The 17,157-nt window shown below is 43.9% G+C and overlaps 1 protein-coding gene across 1 annotated transcript in view; it reads right to left on the reverse strand.

Moving 5' to 3' along the window:
- The window catches only part of CACHD1 (cache domain containing 1), a gene marked incomplete at its 3' end in the record, with an annotated part of 93,064 nt that overhangs the window by 19,001 nt on the left and 56,906 nt on the right, over positions 1-17,157 (reverse strand). The window contains exons 5-9 of the mRNA XM_010023414.1: positions 11,313-11,439; positions 9,005-9,149; positions 7,146-7,362; positions 2,461-2,610; positions 980-1,213 (exon numbers count right to left, since the gene is read on the reverse strand). Of these exons, the coding sequence (XP_010021716.1) occupies positions 980-1,213; positions 2,461-2,610; positions 7,146-7,362; positions 9,005-9,149; positions 11,313-11,439 (873 nt within the window). The remainder of the gene's footprint in view (positions 1-979; positions 1,214-2,460; positions 2,611-7,145; positions 7,363-9,004; positions 9,150-11,312; positions 11,440-17,157) is intronic.

Consider the following 17,157-nt stretch of genomic DNA (forward strand, 5'->3'; position numbering starts at 1 on the left):
TGCTGAACCTGTCCCCAGCAAAACCCCAAAAAGGATGACCCTGCAGCGTGTGCTTACCCCGAGCACAGATGAAACTATCTAGTTTCTGCACTTCTCACACATGTCATCTCACAGACATGCTGCTACACTCCCAGAAGTCTCTATTGGTCTCTACACCTTTAGTGTCTCCATTACTGGATGTAGTGTAAGATCAGATCAAGTTGAACACACAGATTCTGTTAACATGGCATATAATTTTAAGGGAAAAGGGAAGACCTATGCACTTCCCCACCACATCAGCATACTCAGGTACTGATGGGAGAACCGGACGTCAGCTGCAATAAGATATTCTTCAGGATGCATTCACAGTCTGTGGAAAACCTGTCTCCAGCCTTCCACTAAATTCAGCACATCACTCTCTCCAGACTGGCCAAGCAACCACCAACCAGCTCTTCTGCCCAGTGCTTGGGGCAGGCCAAGTGTGCTGAAGCTAAAGGAAGAGCTAAGGATAGGGAATTTTGGATAGTAATTAATAATCTCTTCTTGTGCTGTTCGCTAAGCTGGTTGTCTTTCCCCTCTTTCAATCCCCTGAGTCCACCTGTAAGACCTCAAGACACACAGAAGTACTGAAATGATGAACCCTGTAGCCGTGCAGCATGATGATGGCTGTCATTTCAACGTGACAAGATTGCTTCCCTCAAGTACAAAGAATTTCTCTCCACAAATTATAGATTCTGTATATGTAGACGTACACAAGAACAAATCTCACTCCTGAGAATCCAACCTAAATGTGTCTATTCCATGTCTTACTACCACTTTATTCATAACTAGACCTCCTGCAGATAAAACAACTTACTGGCATGAAAGGCTAATTTAATATTTGTCTTGGAAACACACCAAAAAGCATCATCTCATAAGACTAGAGTATATTTGAGAACATGTAAGCAAAGAGAACCTAATCTCTTATGCTTTTGTAGCTGAACTCAATGTAAGCACTCACCATCTCCCATTTCATCTGAGAAAGGCAGACTGAAGACTGCCTCGTCGATCATTCGGTTGGGGAGGTTCGTATAGAATCGGCCAACTGTTGTTTCCAGGTTACTCAGCTGGTTGAGGACCATCATGCTCCCCTTGATCACGGGCAGGACCGTTCGGTCGGGCACCCCGTACTTCACCGAGTTCTGCTCTGCCAGGTCCCGCAGAAAGGCCAGTTCCTTCAAACCTGTCACTCCCTCTGAAACAGAGATGCAAGAAGTAGAAGGAAGGAGATAAAAACAGCTTAATTTCCATCAAGACTTCTGTATCTTACTCCAAAGTACTATAAATTCAAGGCCAGGTTGGATGGGGCTCGGAGCAACCTGCTCTAGTGGAAGGTGTCACTGCCTGTGGCAGAGGAGTGGAACTAGATGAGCTTAAGGTCCCTTCCAACCCAAACTAGTCTGGGATTCTACGAAATAAAAGCAAAATGATACATATACTAAACTATAGGGCTGAATATACAGTAGGCTTATTTAAGCAATAAGGTAAAGTGCTGAAAAACTAGTATGGTTTTTGGGAAGTAACTAGCTAGTACAAAATTCAGTAAGATTGCCTCTCACATACTGTTGCACAGCACAAAAAATTAACATGCTGCTCACATCACCACTTTAAACAAAGATCTTTTAACAAAGACTTATGTGACCCATAAATCCACAGGACAGCTCTTTGTTCTCCACCAGTGGCTGGTCCACATAAAGGACCGGGGGCATATTACTCCTTCTTGGAGATAACAGGCTTTGTTCTTTAGCTTAAACATCACAGTTTCACATTTTACACAAGCGCCAGGCTCAGTTCCTGCAGACAAATCAAAGGCTTTTGTATATATTAGGTTTCAAATGAGCATTTACATTTACAGTCAAATGATACATTAACTTAAGCGCTAGCTTCCTTGGCTAGAGTCAGTGTGCAGTTCTTAGTAATACATCATACAGCCTGCTTACTGAAGATGCTTTGTTGGAAAAAACACAGGATACCAAACTATTACATCCATGATCTTCATATTTAACTTCACTCTTAAGCTGGGTCCTAAGTTACTAAAGCATTTCAGATTACATTTGGTGTTACATTCATGCTCCTTGGCTGATGTCTGAAACAGAAGTCAGGTATACTCTCATTTTGCTGCACCAGGGAACTTGGGCAGTGACAGGAAGGTTTACAGTTGCAATAGTTATCACATTTAATTCAGTCAGGTTGCCACTAGACAATTCAGGCAGCAACACTTTATATCCTGAGCAGCTGCACTGTGATATGTAAGCATATTATAGCACTGAGTTTTTTATACAAAGTAGTAAACATCTGGATGCAGCCTCTGTATTACAAAGGCCAAAATCCACTAACAAACTGCTCCCAGTAAGGCATGGAATTACATTTGAAAGAGCTTAATAAAGTAGTTGTACAATGAAAGGAATTTTCATCCACTGGAAACGCAAAACCACTTCTCACCATTCATAAGTGCGTAAGTAAGAATCATCACTGAGTTGTTGAGGAAACTGTTCTCTTCATTGATGACACGGAGAGTAGCTTTTTTATCATCTTCTGAGGAATCTTTTGATGTAATCCCAGCTGAGAGGTAAGTTATGACCATATCGGTATCTAAAAAGAATTACATAGAGAGTGCAGAAAGTGCATTAGAACTTCAGCTCAGGGAAGTCATGTGGTAGAGCCCTTACGTCTGCTTGCAACTGTGTATTGCCAACAGGTTCATTTGTGAGATTGACAGGGGATAAACACACTGCAGGCTTATGAATTACATGATTTGTTATTAAACTTTCATTAACAGCATTTAACAAACATGGTTTGATTCGGTGCCTACCAGCCACCCAGAAGCACTGTGGCTTGTTTCTCCTGAGCAGACATCACTGGCTTGGCTGCAACCAGGCAGGAGCATGCAAGAGCAGCACACAGCATGCTGCAGAAGATGCTCTAGCTTCATGGAGAGAGCTTAACAAAAGCCAAAACCCTGCAGGTTTCACCTCCTGGCCTACTGTTCTTCTCCCATTCAGCAATTCCATACAACCAAGCTGCACTGCATCCCAGAGGAGCATCCGACTGTACTTCCCACATAAAGAGCACATGGTGCTTTCCCAGTGTTGCTGCTGCAAGAGCTGTGTGTGGGGTCCTCCTCACCCTCCCTTCCAGTAAGGTTTGGCCACACCAGGCACCCAAGTTGTATGTGAGAAACCCCAAATCCCTGTAAAAGACCATTTCACCCACTACTCCTCCTTCACACCCACATTAGTGCTGCTGCAACTTAGTCCAAGCCTTACAGCGTGATAGCTGGAGGACACTACAGGATGAAAGGCACCTGGCACTTTCCCATGGTGCAGGGTAGACAAGCTGATGACAAGTTGGATGATAAGTTGACTAGGAACCTGGCAGTGTGCCCTTGCAGCCACGAGGGCCAATAGTAACCTGGGGTGCGTGGGGAGGAGTGTGGCCAGCAGGTCAAGGGAGGTGATGCTGCCCCTCTACTCAACCTGGTGAGGCCACATCTGAAGCACTGCGTCCAGTTCTGGGCTCCTCAGTACAAGCAAGACAAGGAGCTGCTGGAGAGAGTCCAGTGGAGGCCACAAGGATAATCAGGGGTCTGGAGCATCTCTCTTATGAGGAGAGATTGCAGGAGCTGGGCCTGTTTAGTCTAGAGAAGTGCAGACTGAGAGGGGATCTCACCAATGCAGATCAATATCTCAAAGGTGGGTGCCAGAAGGATGGTGCCGGACTCCTTCCAGTGGTGCCCAGTGACAGGACAAGGAGAAACAGCCATAAACTAAAACAAGAAGTTTCACCTCAACATGGGGAAGAACTTCTTTACACTGAGGGTGGCAGAGCACTGGGACAGGCTGCTCAGGGGGGTTGTGGAGTCTCCCTCTCTGGAGACATTCCAAACCCACTATGGACACGTTCCAGCGTAACGGGCTCTGGGTGTCCCTGCCTTGGCAGGGGGTTGGACTGGATGATCTCCAGAGGTCCCTTCCAACCTTAATGATGCTGTAGAGTGTAAGGCTTGAGAAACATGACACGGCACACCGCCGTCCATCATCACAGGCCTCCTTGGGCATGAAGATGAACACTTTTTTCAAGCTGAGTATGTTCTTGGCCACAGGCCTGCCTCAGAGCCTTGGAACACATACATTCACATCCTTACACACCAACCTGTTTCATCATAGTCTCTCAGTGATTTATGCATCTAATTAAGGCACTTGTAGGGATCATACGCCACCAGATACTCTGAAGCACATGAGGTTAGTTGGTTACATACCCACTTTGTTGTCTCATCGAGCTGTTTTTTGGAGGCTTCTTTTTAATAGGTATGAAGGCTTTCACTTACACGTTTTGTCATCATGGCTTGAAAAGAATTTCAGCCTGAATTGGCTTTTGATACAAACAAGTAAAAGCTGTTAATGTGGGGGGAATTTCTGCCTTATTTTTCCTTGTTTTAGAAGCTAAAATGAGGAAAAAAGCAAAGCCAGGCATTAATACAGCTTTGGCTGCAGCTTTAGGAAAATTGTGTACGTGTTTCCAAGGCTATGCCATAGAAACTTGGAATGGTTTGTGTTGGAAGGGCGCTTAAAGCTCCTCCAGTCCCAACCCCTGCCATGAGCAGGGACACCTTCCACTAGAGCAGGTTGCTCCAAGCCCCTGTGTCCAACCTGGCCTTGAACACTGCCAGGGATGGGGCAGCCACAGCTTCTCTGGGCACCCTGTGCCAGCGCCTCAGCACCCTCACAGGGAAGAGCTTCTGCCCAAGAGCTCACCTCAATCTCCCCTCTGGCAGGTTCAAGCCATTCCCCTTGGCCTGTCCCTACATCCCTTGTCCAAAGCCCCTCTCCAGGTCTCCTGGAGCCCCTTTAGGCCCTGGAGCTGCTCTAAGGTGTCCCCTTCAGGAGCCTTCTCTTCTCCAGCTGCCCCAGCCCAGCTCTCTCAGCCTGGCTCCAGAGCAGAGCTGCTCCAGCCCTCGCAGCAGCTCTGTGGTCTCCCCTGGACTCACTCCAGCAGCTCCACACCCCTCTTGTCTTGGGGGCAAACAGCCTCTACTATTAAAGGTTCAGCCAAGTTCTGAACTTTAGGCTTCAGATACAGTGAAAGGTTTATCTGACTGCACACTGCTCAGGTGATACACAGGGTTGTTAAGGTCAGGTTTTTACCATCCTCGTGCAGTAAGATGAAAGGGGTGCAACTTTCTGTAAAATAATAATAACAAAACTAATCCAGTGCTGCTGACACTGGCTGGGATGAGATGTATTAGTCACCAGCAGTTACTTCAAGAACATCAGCTGTAGAGTCTTGCAGCCTCCTCCTACGTAGCTTTTTTGTTTGGCACTGTTTGTATATTAGGATTAGAAGGTTTTGGCATACCCTTCATTAAGTGAAAATACAGACTTTTATTGGGTTTCATACCAAACAGCTATTTTGGGGCACAAGTACAGAAAACTAAAAGGAAAGACAAATGCTTTAGATTCAGGTTTTCTCTAAGCGTGAAAGATTTTGAAGACCTAATACGTATACAGCAAATACCAGAATTCATAGAGTGAAACACAATAGGTTTGAGAAGAGGATGTTTATAAAGTGTGTCTCACTTTCTTGTAAATAATCTTTTCATCTTTTAAAAAAATAAAGAAAAATAAACCTAGAAAAAAAAATATCATTCATTTCACTGTAAATTTTCCAACATCCTGTTCCCAGAGAACAATGTGTGGGTGTGTCGGGGAAGCTGTTGAGATACAGCCTCACTCCTGAATGCACAGTGGAAAAGTTAGAAGGGGACTGTTGGTATGAGATGAAAGAATTGTGCTGTTCAACACGTCTGAGTTTCCTGCCTTGTGCTGGTTCCTTTTGCAGTCTTGCTCAGCAGATTCTCATCCCAACGTGTAAGAAAACACTCTGTCACTGAGCACCAACACTCCCTGAAAGCTGTAGGTAAATAGGTAGTGGAGTGTGTGTCTGTGTGTATATATATATGTACACACACACATATCAAATTGCAATGTAGAGACATATATATATGATATAAACACATATGAAATAGATAAATGCAGTATAAACTAAATATAAGGGCCTTTTCTAGCTATCAGAAGGGTAGTATATCAGATAGCATAGAAAGATCTGCTACTGAATTCTAAATGCCTTGTTTAGACTGGTCTCTACTACAGATTTAGGACTGTCCTGTGTTACACCTGCTAGCAAAGCTCTCAGACTGCAGCATCATGCCTGGCTGCAGTATGGAATATCTCGAGAGACATGGATGTGCTCAAGCAAGTCTAGAAGATGCCACAGAGATGCCCATGGCTTTAAGGTCCCCTCCAAGCCAAACGGTTCTATGAAGCAGCATTTTATAAACTGAAGGAAAGTCACATGAAGTAGGAACACATTTCCTCAGTCTTTCTAAAGCACTTTAATTCCTGGACTTCTCTTTTTCACTTTCTTTTATTCTGTTCAGCATCTGCACTGGTGGCCTTCACTGAAGGATTTGCATTTCTTGGAGCAGGCACAGGACCAAGCTATAGGATCTGTTACATAAAATGACTACACGGTTGGAGATCAATCTGCTTTCTCCACCCTGCTGCAGCACTGGCAATGTTGCTCAATGAACACTCAGAGCACAGGTTCAAGAATTCGCCTTCCACAGCTTCCTGGCAAACAACGTGCCACTCAGTTTCACATCCATCTTTTCCACATCTTTCACCACATCCTCATTACAGAAAACCCCAGTCTTGGCAATGGGAAAGGAGAAAGCCCATAATATATGCACCAAAATTCAGGAGGATATTCTTAGACGAAGGAAAATTTAGCCAGGCCAACCCCATGTTCCATAAAATATCACCCATAATTGGTACTCTTAAAAAACCCTTTTCCCTGAGAAGCAAGGGCCACTTCCATAGGCAGGATTCCAGTTAGGCACATTACCCATATGCATATATTTTAGCAACAATTAAATGAACCTGCAGCAACAATAGTTTTCATTGAAAGGTCAAGTAAATGCTACTCAAGAAAAGCATGTGCTTCCCACCCCCCCTCCTTTTTAATCTTCAAGCACTGCATTCCTTTGGCCTCTGCCCAAGTGAAAATCCCAAATAAAAATACATTTGCAAGGGTGAGAAATACTCAGGGTTGCCCAACAAGAGACTTACTTCCTTGGAGTTTTGTGCCATTGTTTGTGTTGCGTATCAACTGGAAAGCCTTTTGAAATCCCACCGCATGCTGCGTGGAGCTGTCAGATGACTTTATACTGCTAACGAAGGTGGACATCTTCCTTTTAGTCTCACTAGTGGCAGGAGACAGGAATGTCTTATAGCACTGATCCAGCGAGCAGGTTCTTACTGTGTCTGCCACGGTTAACACAGAGATCTTGAAAGAGAAGAAACTATATTGGATTACCTTCCCATTTAGAGTTCTTTATGCACTGATACAGAAAACACAATGCTAAGCCAACTGAAGAGAATCCGTGGGTTTAAAATTCAATTGTTAAAAACTAAATGCTCGAGGCATAAATCCATCATATTTGAAAAGGATTAGACTTCTGGTGGATTCAAGGAAAAGAGACTTCAGGCTTTGTTTCTCAGATGAAGTCAGCTTCGCTCTGCTTGTACATAATAGTTAATACACTGTTCTGGGCAGAAGCCTGAGTGAATGAGAGATAACTAGGAACAAAATCAGCAGAGAGCATTTGCAGGAAAGCCTTGAGTGCCTGTAGAGAAGTGAAGTGCCTACAGAAAACCAACTCAAATAAGGAAATAAGCTCTGAGAGCTTTTCACAGGCAAAACATTACATTGCTTTAACATCTCAGACAAAGCAAGCCAAATCTACCATCACTTTTTAGCCTGTAAGTTAGGGCATGCAGTGGTAACACTTGCATTAATATACACATAACATACCAGCCTTATTAGATGAGTGGCATACCTTATTAGAAATTATGACTGATGCAAGATGGCCTCAGAATGAAGCAGTAATTATACACCTGTATAACAGGTTTCATAACCACTGAGCTACTGACCAAGTAATAAATGTCTTAAATGTCTTTTCTTCATTGGAGTTCTATTAAGACAGACACTTCTGACACTTCAATTTAAGTACTATTAATTCTGCTAAACTGGAAGTATTATTTTACAGTGTCAAAACTCTCTAAAAGCACAGAAGTTAGAAGGGTTTTTCCTGTGCGATTATTAAGAAGACTTAAGGCAAAGAATACAAGCAGTTGTTCTTTGATTTGATTCGTCTGGAACTCCTTTCCTACTCAAAAAAAGGAAAACCAAGCAGAAAGAATGATCAAGGCCACACTAACAGAGAATTATTAGAAGTAAAGACCAAACTGGGGACCGTTTGTGGTTCTACAGAAGCATCTTATGGGCCCCTGGGTGTAATCCGTACTTAAAATTACAGGTTAAGTGACTTCCTCATTGTCTGTGGCAGAGCAAGAAATAAAATCCAGGTTTCTTGGTCCTTTTCTTTATTCTTTCATTGCACCTACTAAAATGGAGACAAATAACTGTTACAGCTGAACCCAGGACACAACAGTTGTCTGGGAATCTTCCAAACCACTGATTATGCTTCAGCTGACCCCAGTGTAACAGCAGAATAAGTCATTTCCATTTTCACAAGCAAAAAAAGAGGTAAAATGAGTTGCTCAAAGCAATCTGAAGTCATGAGGCTTGGAGCATGGTTCTCCTAAATGGACACTGTATCACAGTGCTGACCATCACCTAGTCTCTGCCAAGATGAAGGAGCCTTTAAAGACTACTGAGAAACAAGATTTTGCCTCAGACCACTGGTTTTCACTTTTTTTTAATGCCTGTGGATCCCCACATGTTTCCTCTGCTGTAACACAGACTTCCAAAAGCGAGTTCAAGCCTTCAGCACCCATTAGAGGTAGACCACAGATCCCAGTGAGTCCATGGACCACAACTTAAAAACACAGCTTTGGATGGAACCTGAAAACACTGAGTATGGTTGAGCCCAACGAAAATCTGCTCATGCTTGGAGAAATCATACCTTATCGTGTTCATCTATAGAGCTCAGGATAACCTGGGCTGCATCTTTGGCAATCTGAAGCTGCGTCTCCGTGACCGAAGCCCCATGGTCCACAATGACAACAATGTGCTTGGACTGAGGTCGAACAGTAGAAACATAGACAGGCCTGAAGAGGAACAAAACCCAAACCACTGTCATGAGTCATCTTGTCATTTCCACCAAAATGTTTACAAGTGAAAGAAGTCAAGAACTGAAAAGGAATAAAAACACCCCACAAAGAGGCAATCAATCAGTTACTGGAGGAATTTTTGCCTTTAGGAAAATTTCCACTAGGAAAGACCAGCTGAGAAGCTGAACATACAGAAAAGGCCTTTGCTTTCAAGCTCTGCCATTTTAACCCAAATCAGGTGTCAAATCTTCCTCCTGTTACAGCAACCACTTTAATGCAGGAATAAGCAATTTTGCTGACAGAGCAGCAGTGTTTGGGATTACTGTTTGCATAAGCTCACACCAAGTTTTGGATTAAGAGCTGACAAGCAAGAAATGCCTCATGGTAGATGCTGGGTGCCGGGAACCTTACTCACATGCAAAATAAGTGCAATAGTGGGTATGTGCTGGTTACATGACAAGTAAAAACCTGTGTGTGCAGGGTTGCATTAGCATAGGCTGTTTGGTTTGTTGCAAGAAGGGAAAGCTTCTGGCCAAGAAAGGGTTTTCTCTTGGAGCCCTGGAATGCATTTCACATGGGTCCTTCTCCATTGCCCCTTAGGTCTGTGCAGTTTTAAACTGCATGGCCCATCTGAGTTAAGCCTGGTGAAGGTTCTCAGTGCTGCCATGTGTCTGTCTGTGCTAACATCAACCCCCACGTTTCCAGTGAAGCAGTGCTCAGATCCAGTTCAATATTGTGAGAGATGTGTGAGAGATTTCACAAGCTCTTGTGCCAAGGTTTCAACCTGGAACAAATTAGGAAGAGCCTCAGTGCGGAGGAAGGATTAAAAAGAAGAGAGGGCTCTTCCCTCTTTAGTCCAGACCAAAAACTAGTTAAGAGTCAAGTGTGAGTTTTGCGATCTAAGCTTTATTATATCAAAGTCAGCCACAGAAATCTTATTAAGTGTAAAGGAAATGCAAAAGACTTCAGACAAAGCACAGCAATAAACAACTGGCACAAATAAGTTCTCAATTGTAAAACAGCCTGCAGCTCTATACTGGTATTAATACCTAGAACTTATATAGGTCCTTAGATCTTCAAAGCACTTAAGTATTAACTAATTAATCCATCCAAACTACCCTCTAAAATAAATATTAGCAAGAAGACATCCCTTACGCAGCCATGGAGAAACTGTGACCCGGAGTAAGTGCTTTGGATGAAATCACCCATGGTTTTAGAGTCAAAACTCTGATCAAGACCAGGGTGCCCCCAGCTCTCACGTCTTCAGACCGCACCTTTCCAAGACCACAGAAGACTTAATCAAGCTCAGACACTTCATGCTTTGATGACACAGGGAAGATAACATGTGTAAACACCTAATTGCTCAACACTGATGGGTAACCAAAGCACTGCTTAGTCGCTGGGTACTCAGCTACAAGGAAACTACCTGATGTGCTGATAACTTCCTCCACACAGATTGATTAACTGGTACAATTAGTTATTGTGTGACCACAGATACTAAAGCCACTGCACTTTCTTAGATTCCACCCTTGAGTCTTTTATCAGTCCCACAAGTACAGACATTAAAAGGCAGGGAAAAAAGCACTACCCTGCAACTGCTTTGCTGCATGCCTGCAGAATAGAAACATTCCCTTGTGCAGGAAAACTGTCACCTTTTCATCCTTTTTTCTGTAAGTTCTTTTTTAGTAGAAAGTTTCCACTATTGCTGCATCCCTACTACCCACAATGCGACCCTTGAACCTGGGGTGGAGACTGGGAAAATGCTCCTACCAATGCCCTTTCCAGTCTTTCATCCTTCTACCCCCCCTCACCAAAGCAACGTACCTGCCAAACCAGTAGAAACCATGTTCACTTCTTTATTAACAGGGGTCAAGTATGAGTCAAATATAAGTCAAATTTTGCCTGTGGGCTGACCTACAATTTACAAGTTGCTGCTGTTTACAACTTACTGCATTTGGGAGAAGTGAGGAACCTGTATGTAATTTTATTTCATTCAAAGTTTCTTAGAAGTGAATATCAGAGCTTTAAAAACCAAACCTGAGAAAACCCAAGGGACCCCACTAGAAGTTACTCATGAATGTCGTCATCTTGGCAAAGCATAATGCTGAAATTAAATCAGTGCTTAAGGAATCCAGAGAATTGTAAGGAGACAAATCCTACCTGCTGCGATGTTCGTAGCTGCCTTTGCACCGGAACTTGTGGGCTGGGAAAACAGTGAAAATGCCTTCTTCTGAGCTGAAATACTGCCACTTAATTCCTGGGTTAGACTTCAGGTTGTCAGCAAGAACTGGAGGTTGGAGAAGGAAAATGAAAGATGAATTAAAGTTATAAAGGGAGGTCAAACTGGAGGTATGTTTATTCAAGGACTCTCTCATATACGCTTGGAGAAGAATAACCAGGGTCCCAACACAAGATACAAGTAGCTCATTTAAGGACTGATAGAGCTTCAGAAACAGTTAAAGTCTTCTGGAAACTTAACAGTGGATCTGGCAGGTTTTGTTTAATATGTGAATCTCTGAAGTATAACTTGGTCCCAGGAAGCCAAGCAAGGACTGATAGAGCTTCACAAACAGTTAAAGTCTTCTGGAAACAGTGGATCTGGCAGGTGTTGTTTAATATGTGAATTTCTGAAGTATAACTTGGTCCCAGGAAGCCAAGGCAGGAGCAAGGAGGGAAGAAATGAAGGCAATTACATATAATATGTATATATACAAACATTGCATGTAAGGAAATTAAGGCAATTACAAATAATATGTATATATACAAACATTGCATGTAATGATAAACATACTGTCCACATAGTTTTCACAAGAAAAACCCCATCATGCTAAAAAAAATAATAATCACATGTTCTTTATAGTGAAATAACACCAAAATACTCACAGAATCAGAACAGTTTGGGTTGGAAAGGACCTTAAGATCATCCAGTTCCAACCCCTGCCATGGGCAGGGACACCCCACACCAGACCATGTCACCCAAGGCTGTGTCCAACCTGGCCTTGAACACTGCCAGGGATGGAACATTCACCACTTCTTTGGGCAACCTGTGCCAGTGCCTCACCACCCTCATGGGGAAGAACTTCCTTACATCTAACCTGAAATACTCAATAGGTTTGCTGCTCACAGCTCAGTAACACAATCCATTAACATCTCCTATTCTGACGTGTATGAAATGTCCACATGAACATTTAGCACAGACAGATAGTTTTACAAACTGTGGGTTAAGGACAGACTCACTGTACAGAAACAGTCCAAAAGGTTAATAAAAACAAAAGGGAGAATCTTTCCTCTTTGTCCCTTGTGCTCTCCTATTAGTGTAGGGGGAGAAAGGTACAGCTCCCACCCTTGGCACTCCAGAATTTCTCCAAGTTTCTCATTATCCCTGGGCCATGAATAATTTAACAAGGCCATGGGCCCCTCAAGGCCTTCTTGTTAGGAGAAATAGCCACTCTTCAGGGAAAACACAGCATCTTCCCTGAAGGAGTTATGCAATGGCCACTCTCCATGTGCCAGCTGGTGGGTGGTGGCTCCATTCTGGTTCCACCCATCCTCACCATGAGCATCTCCACCATGTTCCCATTTCAAGATCATAAAATTCAGAAAGAATGATAACAGCAGTTCTCAGGAGCCATATTGCAACGTCCCTCCAAGCCTCTCAGACTCTGTGGCAGGTGATTATTAGTTAGTCATTGCATGGACAAAAAGTGAAGAACAAAGAAGATAAATGACATGTTCCCGAGTGGTGGAGTCAAGCAGGAATTGAGCTCAGAACATAACCGTAGGGTGCCAATCTCAAACCTTTCTGTCATCTCTAGGCTACATTCATTCTCTTTAAAGTGTGCTTGTAATCTCTAAGGACTTCTCAACACTAACAATAAAAGCAATTCAAAAGCTACAGCGTGGTGATATTAATAAAAGTGATTACATTAGTAAAAACACAAAATACCACCAAACCCAACAACCAAATAAAGCAGCTACCCCAGGGCTGAGACCATCTGCACTGACAAAGATATTTAATACACCAAACCTACAGAGTGTACACATATTGTGGATATCCCAAGCACTCTGAGGCCAAGTGGGGACAAAGGTGGGGACAATGGTGTTGGAATCACCCAGGCAGAGGTGGCACTGGGATTTGTGCCTCATAGAATCCCAGCCTGGTTTGGGTTGAAGGGAGCTTAAAGCTCCTCCAGCTCCAACTCCTGCCACGGGCAGGGACACCTTCCACTAGAGCAGGTTGCTCCAAGCCCCTGTGTCCAACCTGGCCTTGAACACTGCCAGGGATGGGGCAGCCACAGCTTCTCTGGGCACCCTGTGCCAGCGCCTCAGCACCCTCACAGGGAAGAGCTTCTGCCTTAAATGTAACACCCTGGCTGCCACTGGAGCACGCACCTTGACTGCTCTCCCTGCAAGCTGGAGAGATGGAGGGATCGGCGCTCATCCCATGCAAACACCAGCTTGGCCATGCCACTGCCAGTAAGCAGCCATAGGCTTGCTGAGTCCCTTAAAGCAAAAGGAAAATTGCTCCCAGGAGAGAGGGAACAAAAAGACATTAACATGGGAAGCACAAACCCTCCCACCACCACGGCAGTAACAGGATTATATTCTGCTCAGGGCCAATCATCATCTCTGCTTGCAGCAGACTGAAAATAAAACTGGAATTCTTTAGCATTACCTAACATTTAAGATGGATCATATCAGCTTAAAATGCATTAAATAAAAGGCATTTCCTTGCCATTTCTCCTTTCAGATTTGATTACAAACATAGCCAGAACCCAGGGGAACTCTGATTTACAGATTTACAGCGCTTCACCTTTTCCTGAGCATTTACTTTGGGCATTTCCCTTAGGATTGACACTGAAAGTAGGCCAGAGAGTTTCATCTCCTGGATCTCATTCATTATCGAATACGCCAATGTTTGGGTTGGAAATCACCACAAGGCACATTTCAAACCACAGCCAGACATTTACAACAAAACAGCCACATGGAGTATAGTTTAAGTTCAACATCCTCAACAGTTTAGCACTTACTCAAGTTTCCCTGACTGGCTGTGGCCACAATGTTTTCTCCACATTCAGTTCAGCATAATTACCCTGCAAAACCCACGATCTCGGGGTTCTTTCCCTTGCTTTTTGCTACAGCATTTTCTATTTCCACAGTGCCTAAAAGTCCCTGTGGAAGTCCTGCTTGATCCCTGCTGGGCTCTGTACAACGATGAACCTTTGCACAATTGTGGCTTTGAAGAATTTGGTGCCTCAATGGACTGAGAAAGAAATAAGAACAAGATACTGAAACGGTTGATGAGAGGTTTCCCAGTGCATTAATGACTCAGTTGGGAAGCAGGACCACACTCTGCTCACACCTCTCACTGTCTTATCCTTCTCCAAAAAAGACTAATTCAACTCCAACAGATTCCAAAGTTTCTTTCTCTCTCTCTTTCCTGTGCACAGATAAAACCAGCCTGGTGATGCTCTTGGGTGCAGGAATCTTTTGTCTCATCAATTTTGACACCTTCAAAGGAAGCACACGTGATCTTGTAACAGAATGTCAAACAAATCTCATAGAACCATAAAACTATTGTGTTGGAAGGGATCTTAAAACTCCTCCAGCTCCAACCCCTGCCATGGGCAGGGACACCTTCCACTAGAGCAGGTTGCTCCAAGCCCCTGGGTCCAGCCTGGCCTTGAACACTGCCAGGGATGGGGCAGCCACAGCTTGTGCATATTGTTTGTTTCACTCAAATTCCCCCTAAATTTCTCTAAAGTCCTTCTTTTGTTTTCACACCTGACATGATACCAGTTTAGCAGCACCATTTATGATTGTGCAGAGTGGGTTTCTCTGGTCACAGACAACGTTTTTTGTTGTAGCAGGGACACAAAATCTGAAATTTGAACATTGTCAAATTTTGGTATCATGGAAAACTTCAGCAAGAATCAGTTTTAAGTAAACCCAAAATAAAACTAACCCAGAGTTTCCAGCTCTTACAGCCAGGACTGCCAGAAATTCCTCTCTCCAAAGCACCCATCCTTGTTTCCCCTCTGAAATCTTGCCTGGGAAAACCCAGACTGATTTCTGAACTCACGGAGGGTTTGGCAGCCTGAGCCTTTGGAGAAGGTGCAGCACCAATGCTCACAGCCCACACAAGCTCTCCTTCATGGGAGCACATGGCACAGCCACAGCTGTGGGAATCCAGGAGAGTATTTGACAACTTTTTACTAAGCTGGAAAGAGAAACCTGGGGAAAAAATCCTTTAATAGTATCAAACTCTTGGAAACAATAAAAAAAGGAAAACCAGAACTATTTAGAAATACCTTTTTAAACACTGTGTTTCAGCAGAGTATGACAATCATCATTATCCATCCTACTGCAACTCCAGTAACTTAGAAAAAGCTAACTCAGTTACACTTTGACACCAATAAGGCCACCAAAGTCCAGGCACACCACCACTGCGCAGCAGAACACTTGGGATGTACACACCAAAGTCCAGGATATCACCACTGCGCAGCAGAACACTTGGGATGTACAGGTTAGTCCTGGTTTTCTTGATGTCCTGGTCCAGGCATCAGAGGAGAACCTCAGGACTCTGTCATGCAATGGGCACAGAGCAGCAAGTGACCAAATCACTCAAGGTTTTGGCCATTTATTTAGGTGCAGGCATGGAGCATTGACAGAAGTGACTGTCGTACATGGAATGCTGCTTCCACACACTGGAGTTCCCAGGGAGACATTGAGATACCAGATGGGCTTGGAGCAACCTGCTCTAGTGGAAGGTGTCCCTGTCCGTGGCAGGGGTTGGAACAGCATGAGGTTTAAGGCCCCTTCCGAAAGGAACCATTCTGTGATTCTATCTGACATTTAAATCCTGCTTTTTATGTGTAGGCACCAGGATTTCACAGTGCTGGGGGTGGAGTATGGCAGTTGTTTTGTATAAAGAGGTTGAATTTCTGCTATTTAAGGGGTTTTTATTGGTTATGGAACTTGAAAAATGTATTTTCTGATCAGACACATGAACACTCAGTTAAAGCCAGGATGAAATAACTTGTTCAGTTTAATTTCACCAACAGCATTAAAATAAAGGAGTTTATAGTTAGAAGCTGCGGGGTTTTAATCATTGTTATATTAAAGAAACACTTCTCATTCCCACAAGGCCATGGTTTGTATTTCTTTTCCCAGGAGAGTATCCGGATTTAAAAGTGCTCATTTCCCCCATAAAACAACAGGTTTTGAACTTCAAACTCACTCCTTACAGCCTCAGTGCCCCTCTCTGCTGTTCCTCCCTCTTGAAGAGTTCTGCTCATGTTTTCCTTCAGCCAGTGTGTTAGTTCACTAATGCCCTCCCCAGAGACTACCAGTTTTATCGTAACTCTTGGCTTTTTTCTTCTCTTTTTTCTTTTTCCTATGAGCACAGTAGACAATCTCCCAGCAGATAAGCCATGGCTGAGAAATACAGACTTCTTCTCTAAGCGCACTCTTATTTTCCATCACTAAAGCTGTAAGAATGTCCTGCAGATATTTCCTGCCAGGACACGGAGCAGATGCTTTTTTTACCCTAACCTCACTTAGCCCAGACTTTACACTCCCTCAGTTGCTTGTCTGTATTTGATTCTCACCTCCTCCTTCCAGCAAAGCCGGGCTCTGGAAAGGTTACGTGATCAAAAGACCCCAACAAAAACCATACTGCAAGATGAGTTGTCTGCATAGGCTATAGCTAAGGGCTAAATCTGTCAGAATTACACCCTTGGCAGCACCAGCAGAAACGTGTGCAGAGCATCTCACTGGCACTCACTCTCATATTCTATGATTCATATACAATCATAGAATCCCAGCCTGGTTTGGGTTGGAAGGGACCTTAAAGCTCCTCCAGTTCCAAGCCCTGCCACGGGCAGGGACACCTTCCACTAGAGCAGGTTGCTCCAAGCCCCTGTGTCCAACCTGGCCTTGAACACTGCCAGGGATGGGGCAGCCACAGCTTCTCTGGGGCACCTGTGCCAGCGCCTCAGCCCCC

The sequence above is a fragment of the Nestor notabilis genome, unplaced genomic scaffold, assembly GCF_000696875.1.
Source record: "Nestor notabilis isolate BGI_N333 unplaced genomic scaffold, ASM69687v1 scaffold3790, whole genome shotgun sequence".
In the NCBI taxonomy this organism is placed as follows: domain Eukaryota; kingdom Metazoa; phylum Chordata; class Aves; order Psittaciformes; family Psittacidae; genus Nestor; species Nestor notabilis.